Genomic DNA, 22,893 nt, shown 5'->3' with positions numbered 1-22,893 from the left:
CCAAGAGTCGATGATCCCAGTCTCCCCCTGTGTTGCACAAGGTGCCTCTGTCCTTGAAAGCCCACCACGGGTCCCCACACTGAAGCTGGTCAAAGTTTGTCTGCTCCTCAAACCATTGGGCTCCGCACAGCACCACTCAATCAGCTCTGTTAGAGGTTACATAAGGGGTTAACATCGCCAACCTTTCCCATCTGTTGCTAAGGAAGTGTTGCCTGTTGTGCAGGAAACAGGGAGAGCAGTTTCCTGTTATGAAGAGAGGGTTTTAAAGGGTTGCATTCATTCAATCATGCAACAGATGCCGGGCCAGGAAGCCTGGCCAATAGCAAAAGCTTTGGTGTCTGAGAGAAACTGTATTTGGAAACTGCTTTTAGGAACCTTTCTGTGCACTTCTATGGTTCAGGAAATAATCCATGAGCAAAACATGCTGGAGAAAATGCTGAGAGGAATCTACGCTTGATGGCTGACTGTCTGATTATATAGTATATTGTGTACTCCTCTCTATAGATGATGTTCTAGTCATTCCAAGCATGAAAAGTATGTCATATGTGAGCAGCTCATGTAACCACGAGGGTGTTAACTTTCCAACTGTAGTCTGTATATCAGTCAAGGGGCATGCACATTGCACCAAAACATGGGCAGATGTAATTTAAAGCTCTTCGTCGGCACAATGAAACATTGGAGATGAACATTTGTGGTCTGAATCTCTCATACTGATTGGATTTGGTCTTACCTAAGTCTAGTCTGCCCTGCTGCCTCTGGGCTATGGCACCGCTTCACACATCTGTGGAGCAGAAACAAAACATGACCAGATGTCAATATAATTGCCCACTGATGCTCAATGTGCAAAAAGTAAACTAAAGTAAGTGAGACATACTGACGTGCATTGCAGAAATGAAACATGTAAGAGTGGGTTTGGTTCGCGCTGCGTGTCCGCGCTGTGCTGTGGAGTCCAGCCTCAGGAAGCGCCAGGCAGCACCTCCCGTTTCCACACAAGAGCGCACCAGTGTACTGTAGCATCAGCAGTGGAGATGCACGCCGGTTGAAAGCTCAGCTGCGACTCTGCCAAAACAGACATCTTCCTCGATTTCACCTGCAGAAAACCAAGACAACGTGTTCTGCAGCTCTCCCCCTGCCTCTTGAGTTCCCCGCGATGTGTTTGCGTTTGGATTAAGTTTCCAAGTGGTTTCGAGGGGCACGGTCGCTGTGGGGAGACATGGGGATAACTGTCGGTTCCCGAGGATGATGGTGTCCCACAATGAACGCAGGTGGGTCGCTCGTGCTTTCGGTCGAGAGTCCAGGAACCAAACTTTAAATGTCTTACAGCAAGAGAAGTGATGTGCGGCGGCGTGACTGTGCGTTTACTTGTGTGTTTGTGTGTGAAGGATGTTGTGTTAATCAGTGCACTTGGTTCATTCTGTAGGAAAACATATTTCACCTCTCCTTTTATAGTGCAAACAAATTGATACACACTACAACTCGATGCAGCCTGTTGTAGTGCATAAAGTGAGGTAGGCATTGGTCAAATTAAAGGAATAATAATGAATATTAAAAATATCAGGGCTATAGCTTAATCATACAACTCCAAAAAATCCGGATGGGATGAATTCTACATTCAGTTTAGATCCGTAGCGCTGGATGAAGTTGTTTTGGGGGGAACTCTCCACCGTAGAAATGTTCTGTTCTAGGATTAGATTATGGGATTACAATCCATGATTGTGAAAGGAGGCAAAGCCTTTGTTCTATACAGAAGATCACCTGTTTTGCAAGTGCAGTGCCCTGTGAATTTATTGAATAAAAAAAAGTTCCAAATTGTTATCTTGCATGTGATTTCTGTATAACTTTCAAAGGAAATCTTAAGTAATAATATCCCATTCTGTTCTGTAGCCTTGTCACATTGGAGTTTAGGCAGGTTGTTGAGACTTGGTGGGTGACATTTCGTGATGAGGACACAGTCTGAAATCATATCCTGTGAGTTTGGCACAGCCAAGGTCCCAGTGTCTATCTCTTCCTTTGTTTTTCAAACATTTGTTGTAATTGAATTCTTGTTGCATAATTCATATCCTGTTGTTTGCAGTTGGGTGCTTTGTCAGACTGGGTCCCTTGTTTTCTCTTCCATCTTTATTGTTCTTTGACGCACTCAAAGGACCTTTTCAGCAAAAAAAGAAAGTGTGTGCCTATATGTGTGTGGTGGTGTGTGCGTGTGTTTCTGTGAGGCAGTGTGAGTAACTATTGTGAAAATCCAGGAAGAATGATGAGAAGGAAATCCATTTGTGTTGTGAAAATCTGTGCTCCTAGAGAGGTTCATGGTGGAGAGATGGGGGCCATGCTGTTAATGTCCTTCCCCCTGTGGACATCCTGTGTGGAGCCCTTCAAGGGTGCTCTGCACCTAAAACCTAATGAACCTGGAGTCTTAAAAGACAGAGCGTGATGACATTTATAGAGAAAAAATATGTATAAATGTGAGCAGAAGGCGATGCATGGCAATGAAGGACAGAGAAAAAATATAAATCAGACACAATGACAGAGAGAGAGAAAGAGAAAACACTCAGAGATACACTCAGAGCCAGGGTGCACACAAGGTTTAATAGGATGTGCGTCAGGGCAGGTACAAAATAACAGGAAGAGACTAGGGGTGTACACACTTTGTTGAATACGGGTGTGTTTCATGACAGTTCTAAATTTCATAAGCAGTGCTCGTGAATGACTTTACAATTTTTCACACTTAACTGCTTTACTTGGTAGCATCTGAATTTGAATGCAAGACAAAGCAAGTCATAATTAGAATGCTGATTACAGATTAAAGCTGCCTAATCATCCTCCATGCTGCCATTGTCATACAGATACAGATGTTTTGGAGTAATAAAATCATCTGAAAACCAATTATTTGTTAAAGTTGATATGAAAAATCTGCTACAAGCGTCCAACCCGCAATGTGTCACTTCCCAGACAGGGAGATGTTATTGTTCCTTCTCTAAGTACCCTGTGGCTCTGTTGTTTTTCCTGCTGATAATGTCCCCTGCAGTATTCTGCATGTCACTGACTATTGTATAGGACTTGACTTCCTTTTAGCATTCTATACCAAAACAAGACCCACATACATACCCTTATGTAACCTTTTTTGAATTAACTTTTGCTCTCTTTGCACAGATTTTCAAAATCCAATGCAAGTCCCTCAACCAAAGGTCCGCAGTCATCTGACCATCAAAGTGCAGTCCAAACTGATGTCCAGGCCGTGTCCCCCTGTCCATGGTCCAAAACCTCCTGTCGCCCCCAAGCCCAGACCCCTGTATGGTCCTCACACACACGGTGGGACCTGCCCACCACAGAGCCTGAGTAACGGGGACCTGGCTCACTCTGATGGAGAGACGGAAGATCTCCATGAAATGGCTGAGGAGACTCAGGACAAAGAGGAGAAAAGTGAGGCAGAGGACAAGTTCAATGACAATGGCATAGGACACCATAACAAAGAGGACACAGTACTAGAAATTAAGAAGGAAATAGAAAAAGAAGTAGACGTATTGGATAATGACAGTGACAGCATTGGCTCTGAGGACACAGTCAAAGCAGATGATGGTGAGACTGCTGACACTACTGAAGACGAAAACACTGACAATGACTTGAACCAGCCTGAGGGTGGCGATCACACTGATGATGAGAATACATCAGCACTCTCACTTCTTCCTGCTGACATGAAGGATGAGACAGGAGAGGAGGCAGAAAAGGAGGAACAGAGTTGCAGTGAAAAGACTGAAATACTTGCCTCTACAGGACATGCAGAGGAAGAAAACTGTGATCAAACGCAATCACTCAGTCAGACTGAACTTAATGAATTGGACAGTGGACATAGTGAGGACTGCGTTCACTGTCCAGAGGAGACCGAGCTGGAAGATGGAGGATTTGCATTTGGATTCAGCGTGCTTCCAACAGTAACTGAGGAGTATCCCTACGATGTGATTGGCCCCACAGATGATGCTAGTGATACATGTGAGTCATGTGACCCAGCTGAAACAGAGGTATGGCAACCGGAACGGGCCACCAAAGACCTCTCTGGCTGTTTTCGATTCACGTCCAGCACTGAGGATGTGTTTGGGCCTTATTCAGTCATCGAAGCCGTTCCGTCAGATATCGCTGACACTGCTGACCCAGAGTGGAGTCAGGATGACACTGATGACAAACCTTCAAATGAAACACAAACCGCAGGTGCTCCTAACCAGGAACCTTACTATGTGTCATCAGATGATGTGGACAAGCTGGAGGATAAGCAGTCCCCCTCAGGACTGGGTGAGATTGAGGAGGGCACTGAGGAGTCAAATCAGCACAAAGAAAAAGTACAGGGCAATGAGTCGGCAGATGAGTACGCAGACATTGACGACTCACTCTGCACTAAAGCAGATGACTTTGAACAGTGTGTCTCATCGGAGGATTATGTCGAGATAGGCGATGATGACGAAGAGGAAGAAACGGAAAAGAAACATATCAAAGGGAAAAGTGCGAAAGAGAGAACTGCAAAACGAGAGCAGGCTTTCCTCAGCCAGCGAGCAAGCTGCCAGCCTCGCCTCAGGTTGTGCAACATCACAGTACCAGCTGACCTCGACCTGGGCCGCACCCCAGAGCTCACCAACAGGGTGGTGTTTGCCCACACCACTGAGGCCTTTGAAGAAGACATTGAAGAGCTGGACTGCCATATTGTGCCTTACTATGAGGACACAGACTCGGACAGTGAAGAACATATATACGAAGAGGCAGGGTTTGACTCAGAAGGAGAGAACTTTGTGACACTTGATAGGAAGACTATTGTCACACGATCACGCTCTTATTCTGGGAAAGTTCCAGGTTATGTCCCAGAAACTGTACCAGAGGAGACAGGGACAGAGTACCAGACTCATGACTACTGTACAGTGGCCATAGATAAGACCACTGAACCACTTGGCCATTCACAGCAGCCCGGGACCAACTGTTTGATCCCGTCTATGAAGTCTCGCCGCTTCCTGTTATATTCCCGGTCTGCAGAAGGTCCAGAATTGTCCTTGACTACTCCCACAGAAATCAGTCAGTCTCTGAAGGATGAGATCAGAATGAAGAGGAAAGATGATACTCTTTCACTCCCCTGTGTCATAACCTCTTCTGGAAGCTTCTCTCAGCGTAGCCATCAATCATCCAGTGGTGTTTCCACACCAACCTCTCTAGTTGACATCCCACCACCATTTGAACTGGCATACATCACTAAAAGACCAGTCACCAAGAGTTCCCCATCCGTCCTGATTCAGCATGAACCCAGTGACATACCTAAGAAGAAGAAATCCTCCTTCAAGCGCTTTCTGGCTCTTAAGTTCAAGAAGAAAACAGATTCAAAGGGTTTCAGTGATGGTAGCGTCCGCTCTTCACGTTCTTCCTCCGAGTCTAGCCACCACGGCCCAGTAAGAGTCATAGAGCTTGATCGCAGAAGTACCAGTAGCTCTCCTCAGCTTCAGTCCCACCTGGTGAACTCCCATCACCGTCCTTTAGACCTGCCGTCCTCCTTTGTCCACCACCAGAGAAGAAAGTCTTACGGCAGGGGCGTCTCCAGAGTAGAGTCCTTCGAGGAGCGTTCTCGGCGCTCCATCATGCCTCTGCCTTTAACCAAACCCCGCTCCATCTCATTCCCCAGTGCGGACACCTCAGACTATGAAAATATCCCAGCCATGAGCTCAGACTATGAGAACATCCAGATCCCAGGCAGACCCACCAGATCCCACACTGTGACTGAGTTTTTTGAGGACCCAAACCGCAGTACGGTTCTCTGCAATGAGAATGATGGCTATGTGGATATGAACAGTTTCCCAGGGATTGACAGCACACTCCAGACATCAAAAGCAGACGCTGAAAGGTATAGTAAAAGCTTAATAAAGTGAAAATGGTTTTGTATCATCTCAAGCCAACCTGAAAGGGCTTTTTCACCCAACTTACAAAAAACATGTTACCTTACTTTACCTTTACTTGTTTAACCCTGCCTTTACTGATATCTAGCCGTACAGGTGCTTTTGTACTTTCCCAGGTCGGAGATCGCTCTCTGAGAAAAGACCTTCATAGACCTATACCTAAAACAATGGAGGTGAATTGAAGTTCCAGTGAATTGAAACATATTCACTCTACAATTTTCTACCAAAGAAATAGTCCCAGTGAAAACTGTTGACGGTGTTGCTGCTGATCATTTTATCAGTGCTATGAACATCCAAAATGAAATTCTATTCACCTCCATTGTATTGGGGGTGAAACAGAAATTTTCAAGGCTGATATCTCAAAATCTAGGCAAATAAAACCAAACTTCTTTACATTTTCTAGACACCAAACATTTGGGTGTACTGACTCTTTAATGTATGTATTATTCATCAACAACATCCACAACTATAATTACATTTTACACAGTTAGTCAAATGATAGATTAGGTGACTGACAGGAAATCAATTGGAACTATTTTGTTAATTGATTAATCATTTACATTTTTCCAGTCAAACTTTCACTGGTTCCAATTCCTCAAATGTGAATATTTGCTGGTTTTCTCAGTTATCTGTGATGGCAAATGAAACATATAGCGTTGGACTATTGGGCAGAAAAAAAACAGCTATTTGAAGACATCACTTTGGACTCTGGGAAATCAGGTTAACAATTTTGCAGTTTTTTTCCCCCACACACACATTTTCTGCCATTCCATAGACTGAACAACATCAGTAGAATGATCAGCAGATAAATCAATAATGAAAACAGTCATTAGCTGCAGCATTAGATTAGATGTCTTCAACATAATAAGCCTAAACGATTATTTATTTATGATGACAAGTTATTGCTCATCCTCTCAAACATGTCAGTGTTAAAGTGTAGAAACTAAGCGTATCCTGCATGTTCGCTTTGTAGTCTATGGAACAGGAGTCAGTGTTTATCTCTGGACTCTTGAAATGGTCAGCTGAATTGTTAGGCCTGGACTGATCTGCACAGAGGGGCAATCTTGACCCCTGAACAGCTGACAAATACTCCTACACTGTATCTCAGATGAGCAGAGGGCACCTGGCTGAGTAGAATCGGATCTCCCTCTTGTAGGAAAGTGTTCAGTGAGAGATGAGCAGCCTGCTTTTTCAGGCATCGCTGGCTTTGGAAAGATGGACAATGCTTGTGGGAGAGCTTACTCCTGTTTTTTCATTTGGTGGATTTAGAGGTCACATCTGGTGCCGCTGCTTCCTCTGCAAGTCTGATGTTATAGAACAGGTAATGGCAATTGTAGAGCTCACTGAGTGCAGCTTCTTCTCATTAGAGAAAGTCATCATGGGCTGCAATTAAAAGTGGGAAAAGTGTGGGGGAGTTTCTTTCACACGAGGAAGTTGAGAAGGATGAAGGAAAAGATGAGAGAACGAGGGGAGGGATGTGTTAATAGAAGGCGCAGAAGAGCAGGAAAACAAAGAGTGTAGAGATAAAGTGATATAAAGGAGGGGGAGGGGCAAGTGAGAACAGGAGAAAGGGAGCAAGAGCAGTTCTGGTGTAATTGCTCTCCTGTACCTGACACTTATGGTTAAGTTTAGGAGGGCTTTTATTAAAGTAGCTCTCTCCCAAGTGTTTCTCTTTCATTGGACCCTTGAGGGGCAACAGGATTTACTGCAGCGTGTGACACAGTGAGGAATCACTGTGGTCAAACTGTACCAAATTACACCGGCCTGTGCCACAGCTTCAGCCACTGCGGGCCACAGTCTTTCCCCAGTCTTAATAAAATAGTTGTGTTTGATGACCTGTGTGTGGTCTAAGAGACAGGCCATTACCAAGAGCTTCTTAAAAGGCTTAAGATAATCTCAGGGCAAAATGCTTCTTGCTGCGCCCTTTGTTTTATAATTCATGTGCAGTTACTGTCTTCCGTAACTATTGTGCAGATGTAGAAAAGGGTCCAATACGCAGTTTGTCTTATTTATACCTTTTCACAGACATAAAGCTCATAGTAACCTCTCCTCCAGACAATCTGTGCAGCAGTAGACATTATATTTCCAGTGCACTTTAAACTCTGTACATAGTATCTCAACATTTGAAACCAGTCCATTTCCCAGACAGTGGTCCCTCAGTGAGGGCTCTTTCTGTCCCAATGATGTTATCGATGTGGCTCATTGTGTGGTGGAGGTCTCACACCACTCTCAATGATGCAAATAACCTATCTCTCCTGTCACCTCGCCTTTGCTGCATTCCCCCTGGTGATCGCTCTGTTGCCAGGGCCACTCTTTGGTGTGTCTATACAGAACTGGTTTATGTTTATTTGAGTGTGTGTACATATATGTGTGTAAGTGCATGCCCACAGTTTATGCTATGTGCAGCCAGTGTAGGTGTTTGTCCCTTCCTTTGTGTGTACATCTTACATTAAACTCTGTTCAAAGCGTGACATTGTAGCCGTCCCATGGCTGCCTAGCTGATGATGGCAGTGATTTATTGAGACACATTCAACAGTCGACGTTGTTTTGGACCCACAGAGGAAAAAGTGGATTTTTGTGGTGAGGTAAATGACAGAATGGCCCCAAAGCAGTGTATACAAAAGGACTGTGTCTACAGTAGCAGACACGCATTTTAAGGAGTACTCACAAAGCTGCTGTGCCTCAGGCTTGGCTTGTTTCCACTTGTGTGATTAATGTATAGCACTGGTCAAACACTACTTCAGCACAAGCAGTCAGGCTAAGCTAAGAGACGTGTTCATTAGCAAGCTACCGTAGTGTACAATGGAAAAAGAAAAGGCACACTAATGATTCATTGCAAACCTAACCAAGGTGTGTTTGTGTGTGTGTACATATATGTGCATGCACACTAAGTTACAACTCAGCGCTGCTTTATCAAACATGAGGCTCCTGCTGAGAATGCAGTGTCAGCAGAAATGTCCGTGCCAAGTTGCGGTGTAGCAACAAATGAGTGTTGAAAAAGGCGTTTTAGCAAAAAAAAAAAATGCCCAGGATCTGTGATTGTGCTCAACTTAACGCCCATTAAGTCTTCTTTATGTCAGCTTTAAATAGTTCCAGGTTGACTTACAGCACGACACTAATTCAGATGTGCTGTCCCTATGCACACAGTAAACAGAGCTATAGTGGTATGTTCTGTAAGATACTGCCAATGTATGCAAAACTGTACATCTCTAGCATACCCTTTGGCATTATTTTCACTTCAAACAGTTCAAAATGAAGCTCTTCAGAGTGATGACATAGCCCTGCCGTGCCCTCTAAAACAGCTCCTCCACCCACTGTTATGTTACTGTTAGTAGTGATGAGGGAGCCATCTTAACTACATTGTTGTACTGGGTGGTGGCTGTGTGCTGTGTGGCGAGGTGGTGGACAGGGTGTGTCATTTGGCTCGCCAGGTCTGGTGCCAGGCGCTCTGAGGTCATTGCCAGGTCATCCCCGGGGAGGAAGTGTCCAGCCTAGGAGCTTCCCACCAGCCTGTTTACAGGAAATGCAGGACGAGGGCGGTTCTCTGGCAGGAGGCGGGGAGATGGAGACAGGAGAGGACAGATAGGATGACGGGAGGAGAAGGGGGTCACCGTGGTGGGGTGGAGGTTCCCAGACTCTCCCTTGAACAACAAGATGAGGTGTGGTCCCATCAGGAATGCCAGGTCTGCTGTTATTGTTGCTCCAGTTTGTCAGGAATGCCTCCAGCCTCCCACTGCATACATCCCGAAGTGCTTTTGTGGATAAATCAAGTGAAAACAAGTGAGCAGAGGTTATAACAGCACTGCATCTGTGACCCTGAATCACAGCCTGTCACGTGATGTAGGATTAATATCATCCAAAGCCATCGTTCATCTCATCACAGGTGACACAGCAGCAGACAGAGTGCCAGAGTCTTCACACATCACTTCGTCACACACTGTCACAACAGCAGGAGCACAACAGCCACAGGCAACATGTAATCATCATCACTAAAAGCAGCACATGAGCTAAAACTGCTCCCTCCTCTTAATCTCCCCCATCAGTATCAACATCTTCTATAGTTAGCTGGCTAATGAACCTATTCAGCTGCTGCTATTTCCTATAATAGCGCCATTACAAATGGAAAAGGCCCTTGCGGATTGCATCTAATATATATTTTAATACTCTGTGTTTGGCTCAATTGAATTATATATTACAAGCATCATCAAATTCACAGGTGATTGGTGGAATACACGTCCTTTCACAGAGACTCATTGTGTCCTCCTCTGATTTTGCCTTGCCGTGTTATAAAAGACATTGCGTTGAGCTGACATAATAGCATTGGCTTAATGGTCTTGTTACAGATCTTCATGTGTTACCATATTATAATACCACAAATGTGCAGGTTTAAATATAGGATCATATAAGAAGCTAATTGGAGCTAATTTAGCATTGGCTACATTGGTACAGAAAAAATTAGAACATGAAGAAAGAGCATGCAAATGTTTTCTGTCCCAAAAAACATGAGATGCAATTTAAAGAAGAAGTTGTTCAAGTGTAAGTAATTATAGTAATTTTATAGGATTTTTCTGTCATTATAAACATTCCATTACAGCACAGACGATGTGCTGTTGATGGTGGAGGGTGAAAAGGTGAAGGTGAGAATGCAGAGTGTGTTTCTCTTATGAAGGACATGTGGAAGAATTCCCCTCACTCTCACCAGAATAAATCAGAGCTCAAGAATGAGTTTAAAGAAGATCCATCCCTACAGTCCCTTTCCATCAGAACATCACCCAGGTGCCCACAGCAGCCTGACCCGTCTACTCTGAGGTCAACCATGAGTAATGGCCTGTGGGTGCTTTCTTCAGCCCACCCAACAGGGCTAATGCATGTGTGTGTGTGGTTTCATATGAACCTCATGAAGCATGAGTATGTCTGAATGGAGATGAAGTCCTGCGGGTAACTCTGTTAACCTTTGGTCTTCTAACAGCCATCTACTCTCTGCACACACAGGGGACTGTTTAAGACATTAGGGCCAACATTCATTATTTCTGTGAAATGATGGAAAAATAGATAAAAATTACAAGTTCCTAAAGCCCAGTGTGACATCTTCAGATGCTTGTGGATAGTTCCCGATTATTATAATGTTGATCAATTAATCAATTAATCAATTAATCAATTAATCGGATAGGAACATCTGTAACGTTGTTCAACATCACACTTCAAGACAAAATACTTTTTAGTGCATTTTTGATGCAGTTTTGCTGTTTTCTTCATAATCCTGTTGTTTTGTTGTTGTTGTTGTTGTTGTTGTTGTTGTTGTTGTTGTTGTTGTTGTTGTTGTTTTGTTTTGTTTTTTTTTTGTGTGTGTGTTTTGTTTTGTTTTGTTTTCTTTGTTTTGTTTTGTTTTTATGGAATATATCAATCAGTCCCTCAGAATCAAAGAGGAAGAATTGTTCTAACATGAATGACCTTGCACAGATTGGGTAGATCTTTGTCATAGAAAGGAAGTCAATGGCTTCCACTAAAGAAACACTCTCAATACTTACTATAGCAGAACTTAATGGTTACTGGAAGTGTCCTGTTCATTTCTGTTCTACACTTCACATCTCATTGTTAGTCTGTCCTGTTTATGTCCCATGTTATGTGACATTCTGCATAAAGATTCAGCTTTTATATCAAAACAAGGATGAACTTTATATATATCAGGTATGCCATGAAGCTGCCCATTATTTTTGAAACCTGCCAACAGTCTCAGTGGATAACGAGCTTTCTTATATGACGGCTATAGGACAAGCTGTCCTACAGCCGTCATATAGCTGCTTTGAGAATTCTTGTTATCCAGTTATCACCCTGGCAATGTGAATTTGGTCAAACACACTATATGGGTCTTAATGGGCCAGTGGACATTAATAATTACCACAGGTAGCATTTAAAAGGATTACATGTGAAGTGACCTAAAGTGTGCCCCCCTCAGGCACAGCAGCACACAAAAGGATTACCAGTGTGCGGACACAGCCGTGCCATCTGTGAGGAGAGCGAATCATGAAAGGGATTAGAGTGTGCCACTGGAGGACTTAATGTGAGGAGTGGAAATGTTCAGAGACTCACACAGGAAAAGGAAAGACATACATTTACAGGGGACTTAGAGTATTGCTCTGTGTTTTGAGAATATGTTGCTGCAAAGATTTTTACTGTAGATGTGCTGTCTGGGATATGTGTCCTTAATGTGTCCTTGCATTTCCTATTGAAAATATTTAGTGTCTTTATTTCTATTGAACTCATGCTGTAGTATTGATACTGGTTATATTAATTATTCATATTTCACTCCCAGTGCAGTTTTGCTGTATTCATTCTGTCTTGTTTTTCCTTTGGCAGCGCCTACACAGAGCCTTTCCCAATGAACCCTGTCTCTGGTGGGCTGTCAGCAGATGAGGACCACGGGCGTACCTCAGAGGAGGAAGAGGGGGTGGCGGAGCAAAGTTATGACCGGCAGGTGAGATGGGATCCAGAGACGAGTGGAGGCGTGGTGGAAGATGGTTCATTCATTCCTCTCAGCTACCAACTGGTCCAGCAAATCAACATGATGAGCAGATGATGCTGCAAGGGTCCCACAGAATGGTTTATTGTATTAATAGGCCTTTTTAGACATGCACCTGGCACATTTGAATAAAAATGACATCATACCATGAAATAATAGGGCCGAATCAAATGTTCTGTGGGACCAGAGTAATCCATCTGGGACTTAATGTATAGATGTTACAGATTCACCGCTGTACTAGTTGAAATGTATCACCTCAAACTTCCCAGACTTCTGTACAGTAAAAAGCAGCCATTTTACAGTAGTATCAGAGATGGATCCCACCCTTCCTGCTGCTACCACAATAATATGAGACCACTGCTCCCATCGTGTTGCACACATTTCCTTGTTTTCTTCTTCAAAGAAAAGAAATACAATAAATTGAAGGAAAAACAGAGAGGAAGTGGACCTGAGACACTTGAGTTGGCCCCAGGAACAGCTTCAACTAATGGGAGTGTGTTTTGGTTTTATTTCGAGGAAATGAGGATCAGTTATGCCTTTAATGCAGTATTTGTGAAATGCCCCACATAGGAAAAAATAACACTGATAAAGCACAGGAGCTATGCCGGTAAACCCCTAAATGGCTTCAATGTTATGTTTTGGCTGGGATGTTTTGAGACCCTGTGATTAGCCTCTAAATCAATGGGCAGCGTTGTTGTCACCACACACGCAGCCTCTCATACATAATGCATCCGAATTTAAAAGTCCCGTATTTGAGAAGGCTTTCATGTCTATGCTGCACTGTAATGAAATAATCTGTCTTATTTTGACAGCAGAAATCTAACCAAAAAGGGGGGAAAAAAGTGAATTTGCTTTTTCCCCACTCTCCCTGGCTCCTGTTCTTATTAATGCCTGAGTGGAATAAGCGGCCATTAGCTGTGTTCATTCATCTCCCACTGTTCTCCCTGCCTGTCACCCAGATTGATGGAAGATCCCGAGCCTTCTACGTCGCCAAAGAGCTCGTCGACTCAGAGAGACAGTGAGCATCTGCCCTCGTGGATTTCCCCGTTTGCACTCTTATCCCACATGTCATCACACACAAACACGCTGCATCCAAATTGCTTGTTTTTGTGGCCCTCTCCTATTCCTTCCAACTGCATCACTCCTGCTCCTTCGCCAATTCATCGAGCTGCATGCAGAGAAACTGACAGCCAATTACACGAGTGTCTTGTGTAACATATTAAACACACTGGCCTTGCCATTGCCTTGCTACACAATTAAACATTCCACTAATGTACTTCTCCCATCATGCATAATAATATAATTGAAGAAGTCTTGTAGAAAAAGTAACATAGTTGGGAGTAAAGTTGTAAATTCCACAGTTTAATTCAATCTTATGTTTCTCTCTCCTTGTTTTTCAGACATGTCAGCACCCTTAAGTACCTTCAAGAGGTAAGAAAACCTTCGCTGCCACGCCATTAGCATGTCACATCAGCGTTGAATGTCTCCTGCTTCAAGGTCTTTTTTGAAAACCTACTGATAACATCATATCCTGTGTGTCTGCTCCCCAGTCTCTGTCTCCCTCTTCTCCTCCCCCTTGCTGTAAGGCTCTGCTCAGGTTTATCAGTGTTGTTGCAGCAAGATCTACTTCCTGGTCTTGACAAAGTTGACATGTTGTCCTCTGGCGTGGTCAGTTGTAAGATGACGCAGCATGCGTCCACCAGGCACTCTTACTGATGCTGTGCTTGTATCCGTACTCAACTGATATGTGTACTCTGATACTCAAAGAGCTCAGCCGGCAATCTGCCACCTAAAGGTCACACAAAGGCTCTTGCTGGTATTTTATACTGGTCATACTGGATGCACAGTGTTAGCTCCTTATGACGAGGTTGGCCATGAAATGGAGAATTTTCTTCTCAGTGAACGAAAGGTTGTCGTTAATGCAGGACAGGGGATTTAAAGGTGAGCTGTGGTAAGCCTCTCGAGGTCGGCCATGCATCACAGCTAACTGTTGTCTTCCATTTCCATCATTTCTCATCCACTGTCTGTCAAAACAAGACCACAACCCCGCAGTTAGGAGCAAAGAAGAATGTTTACCAAAAATAACACATAAATGACACTCAGACAGCTAAAACAGTTATTTCATTTTAATCAGAAAGGAAAGTCATGAAGGAGAGGTCATACCTTTTAAAGAATGGTGCAGGAGAGTTGCTATTAAGGTGATGGTTGCCAGTACAGATGTGACAGGTAGAGTCATTGAACCCAGAGAGGGCCATCAGTCAGCCTGTACCTTATAACCTTGAATAAGGTCATAACCTGAATTTCTTATATATGCCCCCTCACCACGACTTATGAAAGCCTGCTGTGAGTACAAAAGCAGCACAGTTGTGTAATGTGTTTGATGCCATCAAACAGCAACGAATGCAAATATTATACAATGGACCCTCTAATAACGATGCATCTGCAGTGTCATCATGACACTCAGTCATACTGATTAGCTGCATGCCACGGAACAGACAGAAACATATGCTGCATTTCAATATGGGCATGAATGCCTCAGAAGTGGCACTGTGACAGTGATGAACTATTAAATCTGTTTATGAATGATTTCTTTACAAATTCTCTATTGAAAAGACAGAGAGTAACCTAGCTTGTGCTCCTCCTTGGAGTTGCCCTAGGCAAACCCCTTAATTGAATCGTTCTGACACCTTTCAGAGGTGACATTGAGGCCTTTTTCATTGTGCTGTTGCATAATGCATAGGTCGTGTTATAGGGCCTTGTTATTCTTCAAACTTCAAACTGCAATATGCCGAGATATTAGTCACTGCTTGATGCAGACTGATGCAATTAGCACGAAAATGAGTGATTCAACTGGGAAACACTCCAGCAGCACAACATGCACAAACACACAGTTTGGGGGGGAAAAAAACAGGAGCAGCGTTAAGTGAGAGGCACACATGAGCTATTGTTCCATTGTTTGATAAGGAATAACAAGAATACAAAGAATTTCCAGACCCTGTCTCCACAAAGGAAGGGGGGCCGTGCTCCTCTTCTGAAGGACTTTCCCTATAACAGCTTCGACATGTCAGGCTCAGACTTATTCTTTTCTTGCGTGACCTCTGAGCAGATTTTCTGTGTTGAGTTATGACCGAGCATGACTGGTCACTCAACCTACTGCTTAACGCTGCTTCTTGACCTGCCTAACATGAGGAAAATAGGGATAAGGTGGAGAGTGGACTGGGAAAACGGAGAGTAAAGCTCTCATTCACGGAGCTGAGTGTGTGTGTGTGTGTGTGTGTGTGTGTGTGTGTGTGTGTGTGTGTGTGTGTGTGTGTGTGTGTGTGTGTGTGCGTGTGTGTGTAACCTGGGAGACTAAGTCAACCAGAGCCGTTAAAGTAGCCGTTCTTCTCCCCAGCAGACGTGATGAATGTTAACTCATACGCGATCGATTGTGCATGATGAACGGCGTGCTCTGAAGCGCCCGGTGTCACCACATTATCTCACGCCAACTGGGACAACTCTATTTGTTTTATGTCTGCGCTTTACTCAGAACTGGAATAGATGGGCTCCAGACACTTATCCCTTACAGACACGCAGAGGCTTTATGTACTGTATGACGTTAGTTTGCCAGACAGCTTTGCCCACAGAGAAAACTGAGGTTTTTTAAAGCATGTTGACACCTCCTAATGTTTCCCCTACTTTCATCTATTTTTTGTCTTCATTTGCTGAGTAGATAAATAACCTCTCCCCTGCTTTTTCACTCCCATGTGCCATAACTCCTTATATTAGTCCTCTTAGTCACTGACACTGCAGCTATTAATGCCTGTTGCTTATGTTTTATGTGTGCTGAATGGACTTCAATGCACCCCAGTTCATTGTATATCAGGGAATTTTTAGGTTCTTGTCGACCAAGACATGAAAAGTGGGGACTATATACAAAAAAGCATTGTGTCATTGAGTGCCAAGGTCATTATGCAACAACACCTGGTGTGTAACTCTTGTGCAAGCAGCGCCGCCTTTCCTGAATGCCTGGACAGAGCCCAAAGTGGCGGGAAGGCGCTGAGGTGATTTGAAGGGAGGGTAGCAGGAAGGATGTTTAGGAGGATCTGACCTTCCTTCCTTCCATTTTTCTCCCCCACTTCATTCCTCATTCCTCTATACCTTCCAGTTCTCCTGCTCTCCCTCCCTTCCTCCTTTCATCCGAATTACCATTTCCTTCATTCCTCTCTCTTTTACGCTCCTTTTCTGCCACGCATTGAAAATCTTTGCTAAGCCTGTTTTCTCCTCTCTCGTGCAGGACTTCAGGTCAGCAGTGGCAGAGGGTGAGGAAGGGGAGCCCGTGCTGGAGGAGCAGAGGTTAGGAGAGATCCTGGGAGTGCTCCCACAGGTCTACACCCTCCACAGCAGCATCCTTACCGAGCTGGAGCAGCGCATCAACCAGTGGTAAAAAAACACTGTGGATGTTTCCGTTTGCTTGTGCTGTGGCTGTTGTTGTACACTGCAGTTAAATCTCTGTTTTCATCAACAGACTTCTGCAGTGTGGATGTAGAGTAAAGAGACTTCCACTATAGTCATAATTCATTCTCCGCTGAGGTCACAATAATTACTGTACTCGATTCTAACCCTGATTTAAAATTCATATGATAATTTGAGAGGTCATTCTTCAACCAAGAGGCCTTGCATGGCAACAAGCGCCACCAAACTGAAGTGCTTTTTCACCACTTTTTAATGTTCTTTAATATTCAGCTTTGTCCTTGAAAAATCCACCCTAAAGCATTTGTGAGGGACTTTTCTCGGGGTTAATTTGGTGCTACTTGTTTTTGTATTTTTTTTTAAGGGATAGACGTTTTGGAACTTGAGCACTCTCGCATCTGTACATTAGATATCAGGCAGTTGAATAGCTTAGCGTAGCTTAATTTAGCTTAGCTTAGCTTAGCATAAAATGGAAGCAGGAGGAACTGCAAGCCTGGCTCTGATCAAAGGTAAAAAGTCTGCCTACCAGCACTTCTGAAGCATGCTTGGTAATGCTTTTTGGGTTAACTTCTTGCACAACCTAACAATTGTAAGCAAAATGTTTACATCATTGTTTGTATAAGGTTGTCAAACATTATTATGGAAAATGTAGGAATTCAGTAACTGGAGGACCAGCAGGCTTGAGGAAAAGTGGTTGCAACAAAAAATAAATAAATTACAATAACATATAAACTCTTGAAGACTCTTGAAATGCCCACGTCATAAAATTTGGATTTTTGTCTAAAATATAAACCTTCGCTGTAACTGAAATGATGACAGAGAATGTGCTTAATCTCTCTCTTCCTTTCTGTGCAGGGAGGAGAGCCAAAGGGTAGTAGATGTGATCCTGTCACGTCGGCAGGACTTTGGGGTGTTTGACACCTACATCTCAGAGTATGATCGCAGCATGTCCTTACTGGAGGAGAGCTGCAGGAACAACCTGGCCTTCGCCAGCATCGTCAAGAAGTTTGAGGTAAACCACTGAGCAGACAGACTAGAACCTGAACAGATAAAATTGGCTTTTAATTGTGTCTCCTGCCAACAGTTAGTCTTCTTCTCTATTCCCATTCCCATCCCAAAGGATCCTCTGCAAAAGCAAACAGGTGTTTTGACTGTCACGTATTCAGATTTCGAGTTCAGTTTCCATGTTTATAAAGTGAAAGTGAAGCCTTGTGGGTTTTTCCAAGGAGCAGAGATCAAACCTGGTATTTCCCCTGGCACCCATTCACCACTCTCAACTTAGATTTTGTCACCCAGCTTCCACGGGGAGAAAATGGCCTTTCTAAACTCTCACTGTTCCGCCGCTCTTCACGGGACTGACCTTTCCACTGTCATGCTCGCATATTCTACATCCACTCAACACCAAATATTCATTTTTTGTCTGGCATGGATCTCTTCATCCCTGATCCTCCCTGGAGAGCGGGGAAGTGGGATTTGGGTGACGGGATCAAATTCTGAAAGAAAAAAAAAAACAAAACACTCTTAAACCATCACAGATTGTGTGCCTGGTCTACTTAATCAATGCTTTATCCTGATGTTGAATAGGAGTGGGTTTAGTCCCAGCTGGTAACAGTACAACTGACTGTTTTTAACTAAAAGACAGGGTATTAAGAGAGCCTATAGTTCAGCCCACAGAGATACAGCAATAGATTACTCATTTCCATGCAGCCGTGTCCTGGTCCATAAAATTGATTCACAGTTTACAGAGTTAAAACCACTGTGTTTCAGCACGCAGGGCTCCCTGAATAAGAGGACAGAGAAATGAAAAGGATTTCTTATCACTCAGCTGTTGTTTAGTAATTAGAAAGAGTTTGTGTCCAGTTTTAGTGCTTCAATTTGTGTCAGACATCCATAAAAAACTATTTCCCGGGCTTCTGTTTATGTTGAAGTTTAGATAGATACCTACTCAACTCAGCACCTCTCTCCCCAAATATACGCATTACCAGTTCCATGCTGTGCTCTGGTTCACTGTGAGTGGTTCCAGGCGTTTCCAGTTTGATAAGAAAAGCGAACAGACAAGGCACCAACTGTCTCTGCTCATGAATATTCAGCAGCAGCTGCCCCTTCCCAGAAAAACTTTGGCTCTGCCAGACTTTAGTGGAGTTAATGTTAATAGAAGGGAGTGGAGGTGAGAGATGAAGACCGCGAACAATGACCTCTACTATGTTACAGCGTGTTTTCACACTTGGTTTATGCCACACAGTAATTTAGCCCTTGATAACCTTGATCAAAGTCAACAATGTGCCACCTCATTTTAGCCCCATGAAGTTGATATCAGTCCCCTTTCTCACATCATAAACTGCTAATAGCTTTCTGGAGTGCCCATTAATGACTGATTGGCAAAGAAGGATAAATGTGAGAAAGAATATCATCTGATCAAAGGTCACAAGCACATTTTTCTCCATACAAAGGTTGGTCAGAATAAAGGTTTTTTCCTACTCCTCGCTTGTGTCCATGTGAAAGCTTTGCTTCATCTTACACCTCTAAAATGAACTCCCAGAGGCATATCCACAGGCAGACTCACCACACCTGCACCGCATATACACACAGCATATTGTATTTACGTTTCCCATATTACATGTAAGCCTGTAATATGGGGGCTGTCCTCCCACCCTCCCACAGCAGGGCATTGTGTGTATATGATGGATGCTGTGTTGAATCAGAGCACTGCCATGGGAATTGCAGGATGTGTGTGACCCCACTGTAATGAGGGGGAAGCAGGGCCGAGGGAGAGCAGCGAGGAGGGTACGGGTCACGGGATACACTATACCTACTACCGAGAGGGACGGCGGTCATTTATCTGTTGTCTGTGTGACACTTCACAAGTCATTACACTTCAAAGGAACGGAGATGCCGATTTGAATGTTTCATTTACTCCCATTTTTGCCAATTTCGAAAAAGCTGCTGACTCAACAGCTGCTTTTTTATTTTCTTTCTCCATGTCGACACTTAAACCCTTACCTCCCTCAACGCATTTCTTTTTTCCCACCCTCCTGCTCCTCCATCTTTATGGCTACAAGCCAAAGTCCAGCAGTATAAGTGGTAGTAATTTCATTGTGGATGTGGTGATGACAGTGATGAAGTAGCCACAGACCCTGATCAGATCAGAGCTAGACCCTTACAGGATTAAAGCCTCCTCTCCACAGCCACTTTCTTGTTTACCACACCATCTATAAACATTGGCTGACACAGTGGGGTGTGAGTGTGTGTGTGCATGTTTGTGCCCCCCCCCCCCCCCCCCCCATCTTTGTGAGAGTCTTTGCGCCTCTGTGTGTTTGTGTCTGATTGTTTTGCAGGGGCATGTCCGTACACAAATTGAGTGGATCATGCGAAACTGGTTTTTATGAAATCTTTTTCCAAAGTGCTCCAGCTTGGATTTATATTCATGTCATAGCCTGCGTTTGTGTAAAGCCCGGGTGTTTTCTCTTGTGCCAGAAGCCCAGGAGAAGAGGAGGAGGCTGTACAGCAGGTGGACAGAGAGCGATAGAGGGAGAGAGCGATGGAGTGAATTCCTTGTAAAGGCAGCTGGGCAATGAGGCAGACAGAAGCTAATTAGAGAAGCAGCCTCCTTTACAACTCCCAATTAGATCAGTGTGTGTGTGTGTGTGTGTGTGTGTGTGTGTGTGTGTGTGTGTGTGTGTGTGTGTGTGTGTGTGTGTGTGTGCAGGCAGCAAATCAGCTGGCCGTGACAGAGTCTGAAAGGTGTGTTTGTTTGTCCGTGTATGTGTGTCTATGTGTTTGTCTCCCAGCACGGCATCACACACACTCCCTCCTCTCTCCTCCATTTGGCTCCCTCACCCAAACAAACCACACGCTAATTACCATCTCTGGAAAGCCACTTCTTCCGAACAAGTGTCAATTGGATGACAATTTGCAAGCGACACTTGAGGAGAGCGGATGTTCTGAAGCTGAGCGGGCTGAATAATGGAGGGCTGGTTATTATTGTACTCAGTGCATCAGGATCAGGAGAGAGGAGGTGGGGGGAGGGTTGTTGTGGAGGACCAAAGTTGAGGAGAAGAAAGAGAAATGGAAACAAAAAGAGAAAGTGAGCGCTTGTAAAGGCCTGCTCATTAAAGGAGGCATCAGCTCTGTTTTACTTTTTGACTCCTGCACTCCAGATTGTGATAATGAAGACAAAGAGTGGTGTGTTTAACATGCATCTCATCCCTCCTCTTTACAGGCCTAATCAGTGTTATCTCATCACCAGCCCAGTGTCGATGTGTGTGTTTGTGTCTGCTTGTGTGTAGAGGGTTGCATTAATAATATATCATATGTGTTTGTGAATGAGTCTGATATGAGTTCCGTGTGTGTCTGCGTGGGTTCCCGTTTGTGTGTGCAGTGTGTGTGTGTGTGTGTTTGTGTGTGAGAGTGTGCAGTGTAAATAAGATGAAGATGCCGTTTCCCGCAGGGTGCTATCTGTGCCTCTCTAATGGAGGATAGGACTTCATTAGATTAGAAAAGAGTGTGTGTGTGTGTGTGTGTGTGTGTGTGTGTGTGTGTGTGTGTGTGTGTGTGTGTGTGTGTGTGTGTGTGTGTGTGTGTGTGTGTGTGCGTGCGCGCGCACCCAGTCCCCCGTTGCTCCTCTACCTCTCAGGGCATAAATACCTGTCAGAGACAATTAGATCCTGATTGATTTTCTAAAGCTTTCTTTGATTGTGCCAATTTCTGTCCCCTTTCACCTACAAATGACTACTCTGAGAAGAAGAATGGCACTTGTTCAGGTTTTTTGTGCGCTGCAAAGACGTGTGAAGGTCAGCCAGTCCGACAGTGTTCCTTTGGTCACCTGTGACCTTGACTTGCAGCATCGTATTATGGAGGTTGCCCTCATTTAGAAGACAGAGTTGTGGTTTTGTGGGTGCAGTTCAAGGAAGCTCAGGGGTCCATTGTTGGCAACGCACATTGATGAAGATAATAATTAATTAATTAATTAATTAATAATAATAATATTCAGCAGAAATGATCTGGTGTCAGTAACCCCTGTAAAGCTGTGATATCTGCATATAGCTTTAATTGTCTAATTGGTGTCTGTGTGTCTTTGTGTTTGCAGACAAGAAGCCCAGAAGAAGCTGAAGTCCCACTGAAACACCAGCTGCTGCAGGTTATAGTGAGAGTACTTCAATATCGAATGCTACTCACAGGTAAACACACAAACACACATGTGCATAGTAATCTTTAAAGCAAGCCTGGTGCATTTTTTGCTGAATAGAGGCCATTGTGGCCATTAGTAGCAATTATGAGTTGATAATAAGCGTAATAGTAGCAAACAGAGAGGAGTCAGCAAACTGACCTTGTTATATGAATTATACCGCAATATCTAAGGTTTGTTAACATTAGCAGTAGCCACCGTTAGCCAGTGTTCATACAGCTTACTGAAGGCTACCAACTAAGGATGTCATAGCAAGTGTATATAAGTGAGCAAGGATGTGTTTTATCACTTGTATGAATGTGTTATGTCTCCTTTTAGAAGTAACTTACTCTTGCTTTTAAATTCACACTGTTTAAGACATTAGTATCAGTATTAGTATTAGTATTAGTTGAGTATTAGCATAATGTCATGGATTAGCATGCATTGAGCAAGCTGCACTTCACACTTAAAAAAATGTCACAAATGTTCCTTTTCTGCGTTTTCTGCAGATTACCTGAACAACCTCTCTCCCGATTCTAAAGAATACGAAGACACGCAAGGTAAACCTACAGAATGGAGCTCTGTGATATGCATAACCAGAACCATAACAGTGGTGTCTTTTCAGGACTCACAGACATACTGACACACAGACAGTGCAGCTGCTGGACATGTATCAGGCCCTAGTTGTTGAGTCACAGTCACTGAGTGTGTCTTTATTGAATGCCGTTGCGCATAAATCTCTCTCTTTCTCTCTCTGTTTGTGTTGCAGCTGCCTTGGTGATCGTGTCCGAGGTGGCAGACCAGGCCAATGACAATCTGAAACAGGGGGTGAGTTTACT

The 22,893-nt window shown here is 43.9% G+C and overlaps 1 protein-coding gene across 2 annotated transcripts in view; it reads left to right on the top strand.

The window, feature by feature from the left end:
- The first annotated feature begins 989 nt into the window (after positions 1–989).
- fgd5a (FYVE, RhoGEF and PH domain containing 5a) overlaps positions 990–22,893 on the top strand; it is a 31,263-nt gene continuing 9,359 nt past the window's right edge. For both annotated transcript variants that reach the window (XM_070959957.1, XM_070959958.1), the window contains exons 1-10: positions 990–1,265; positions 3,148–5,866; positions 12,276–12,393; positions 13,398–13,456; positions 13,839–13,869; positions 16,715–16,860; positions 17,746–17,902; positions 21,977–22,067; positions 22,564–22,614; positions 22,824–22,882. In XM_070959957.1, coding sequence (XP_070816058.1) covers positions 1,256–1,265; positions 3,148–5,866; positions 12,276–12,393; positions 13,398–13,456; positions 13,839–13,869; positions 16,715–16,860; positions 17,746–17,902; positions 21,977–22,067; positions 22,564–22,614; positions 22,824–22,882 — 3,441 coding nt within the window. In that variant the 5' untranslated portion in view covers positions 990–1,255. The remainder of the gene's footprint in view (positions 1,266–3,147; positions 5,867–12,275; positions 12,394–13,397; positions 13,457–13,838; positions 13,870–16,714; positions 16,861–17,745; positions 17,903–21,976; positions 22,068–22,563; positions 22,615–22,823; positions 22,883–22,893) is intronic.

This window comes from Chaetodon trifascialis, chromosome 3 (genome assembly GCF_039877785.1).
Source record: "Chaetodon trifascialis isolate fChaTrf1 chromosome 3, fChaTrf1.hap1, whole genome shotgun sequence".
Classification (NCBI taxonomy): domain Eukaryota; kingdom Metazoa; phylum Chordata; class Actinopteri; order Chaetodontiformes; family Chaetodontidae; genus Chaetodon; species Chaetodon trifascialis.
The sequence above is the reverse complement of the archived record's forward strand: the minus strand, read 5'-3'. Positions and strand labels throughout refer to the sequence as shown.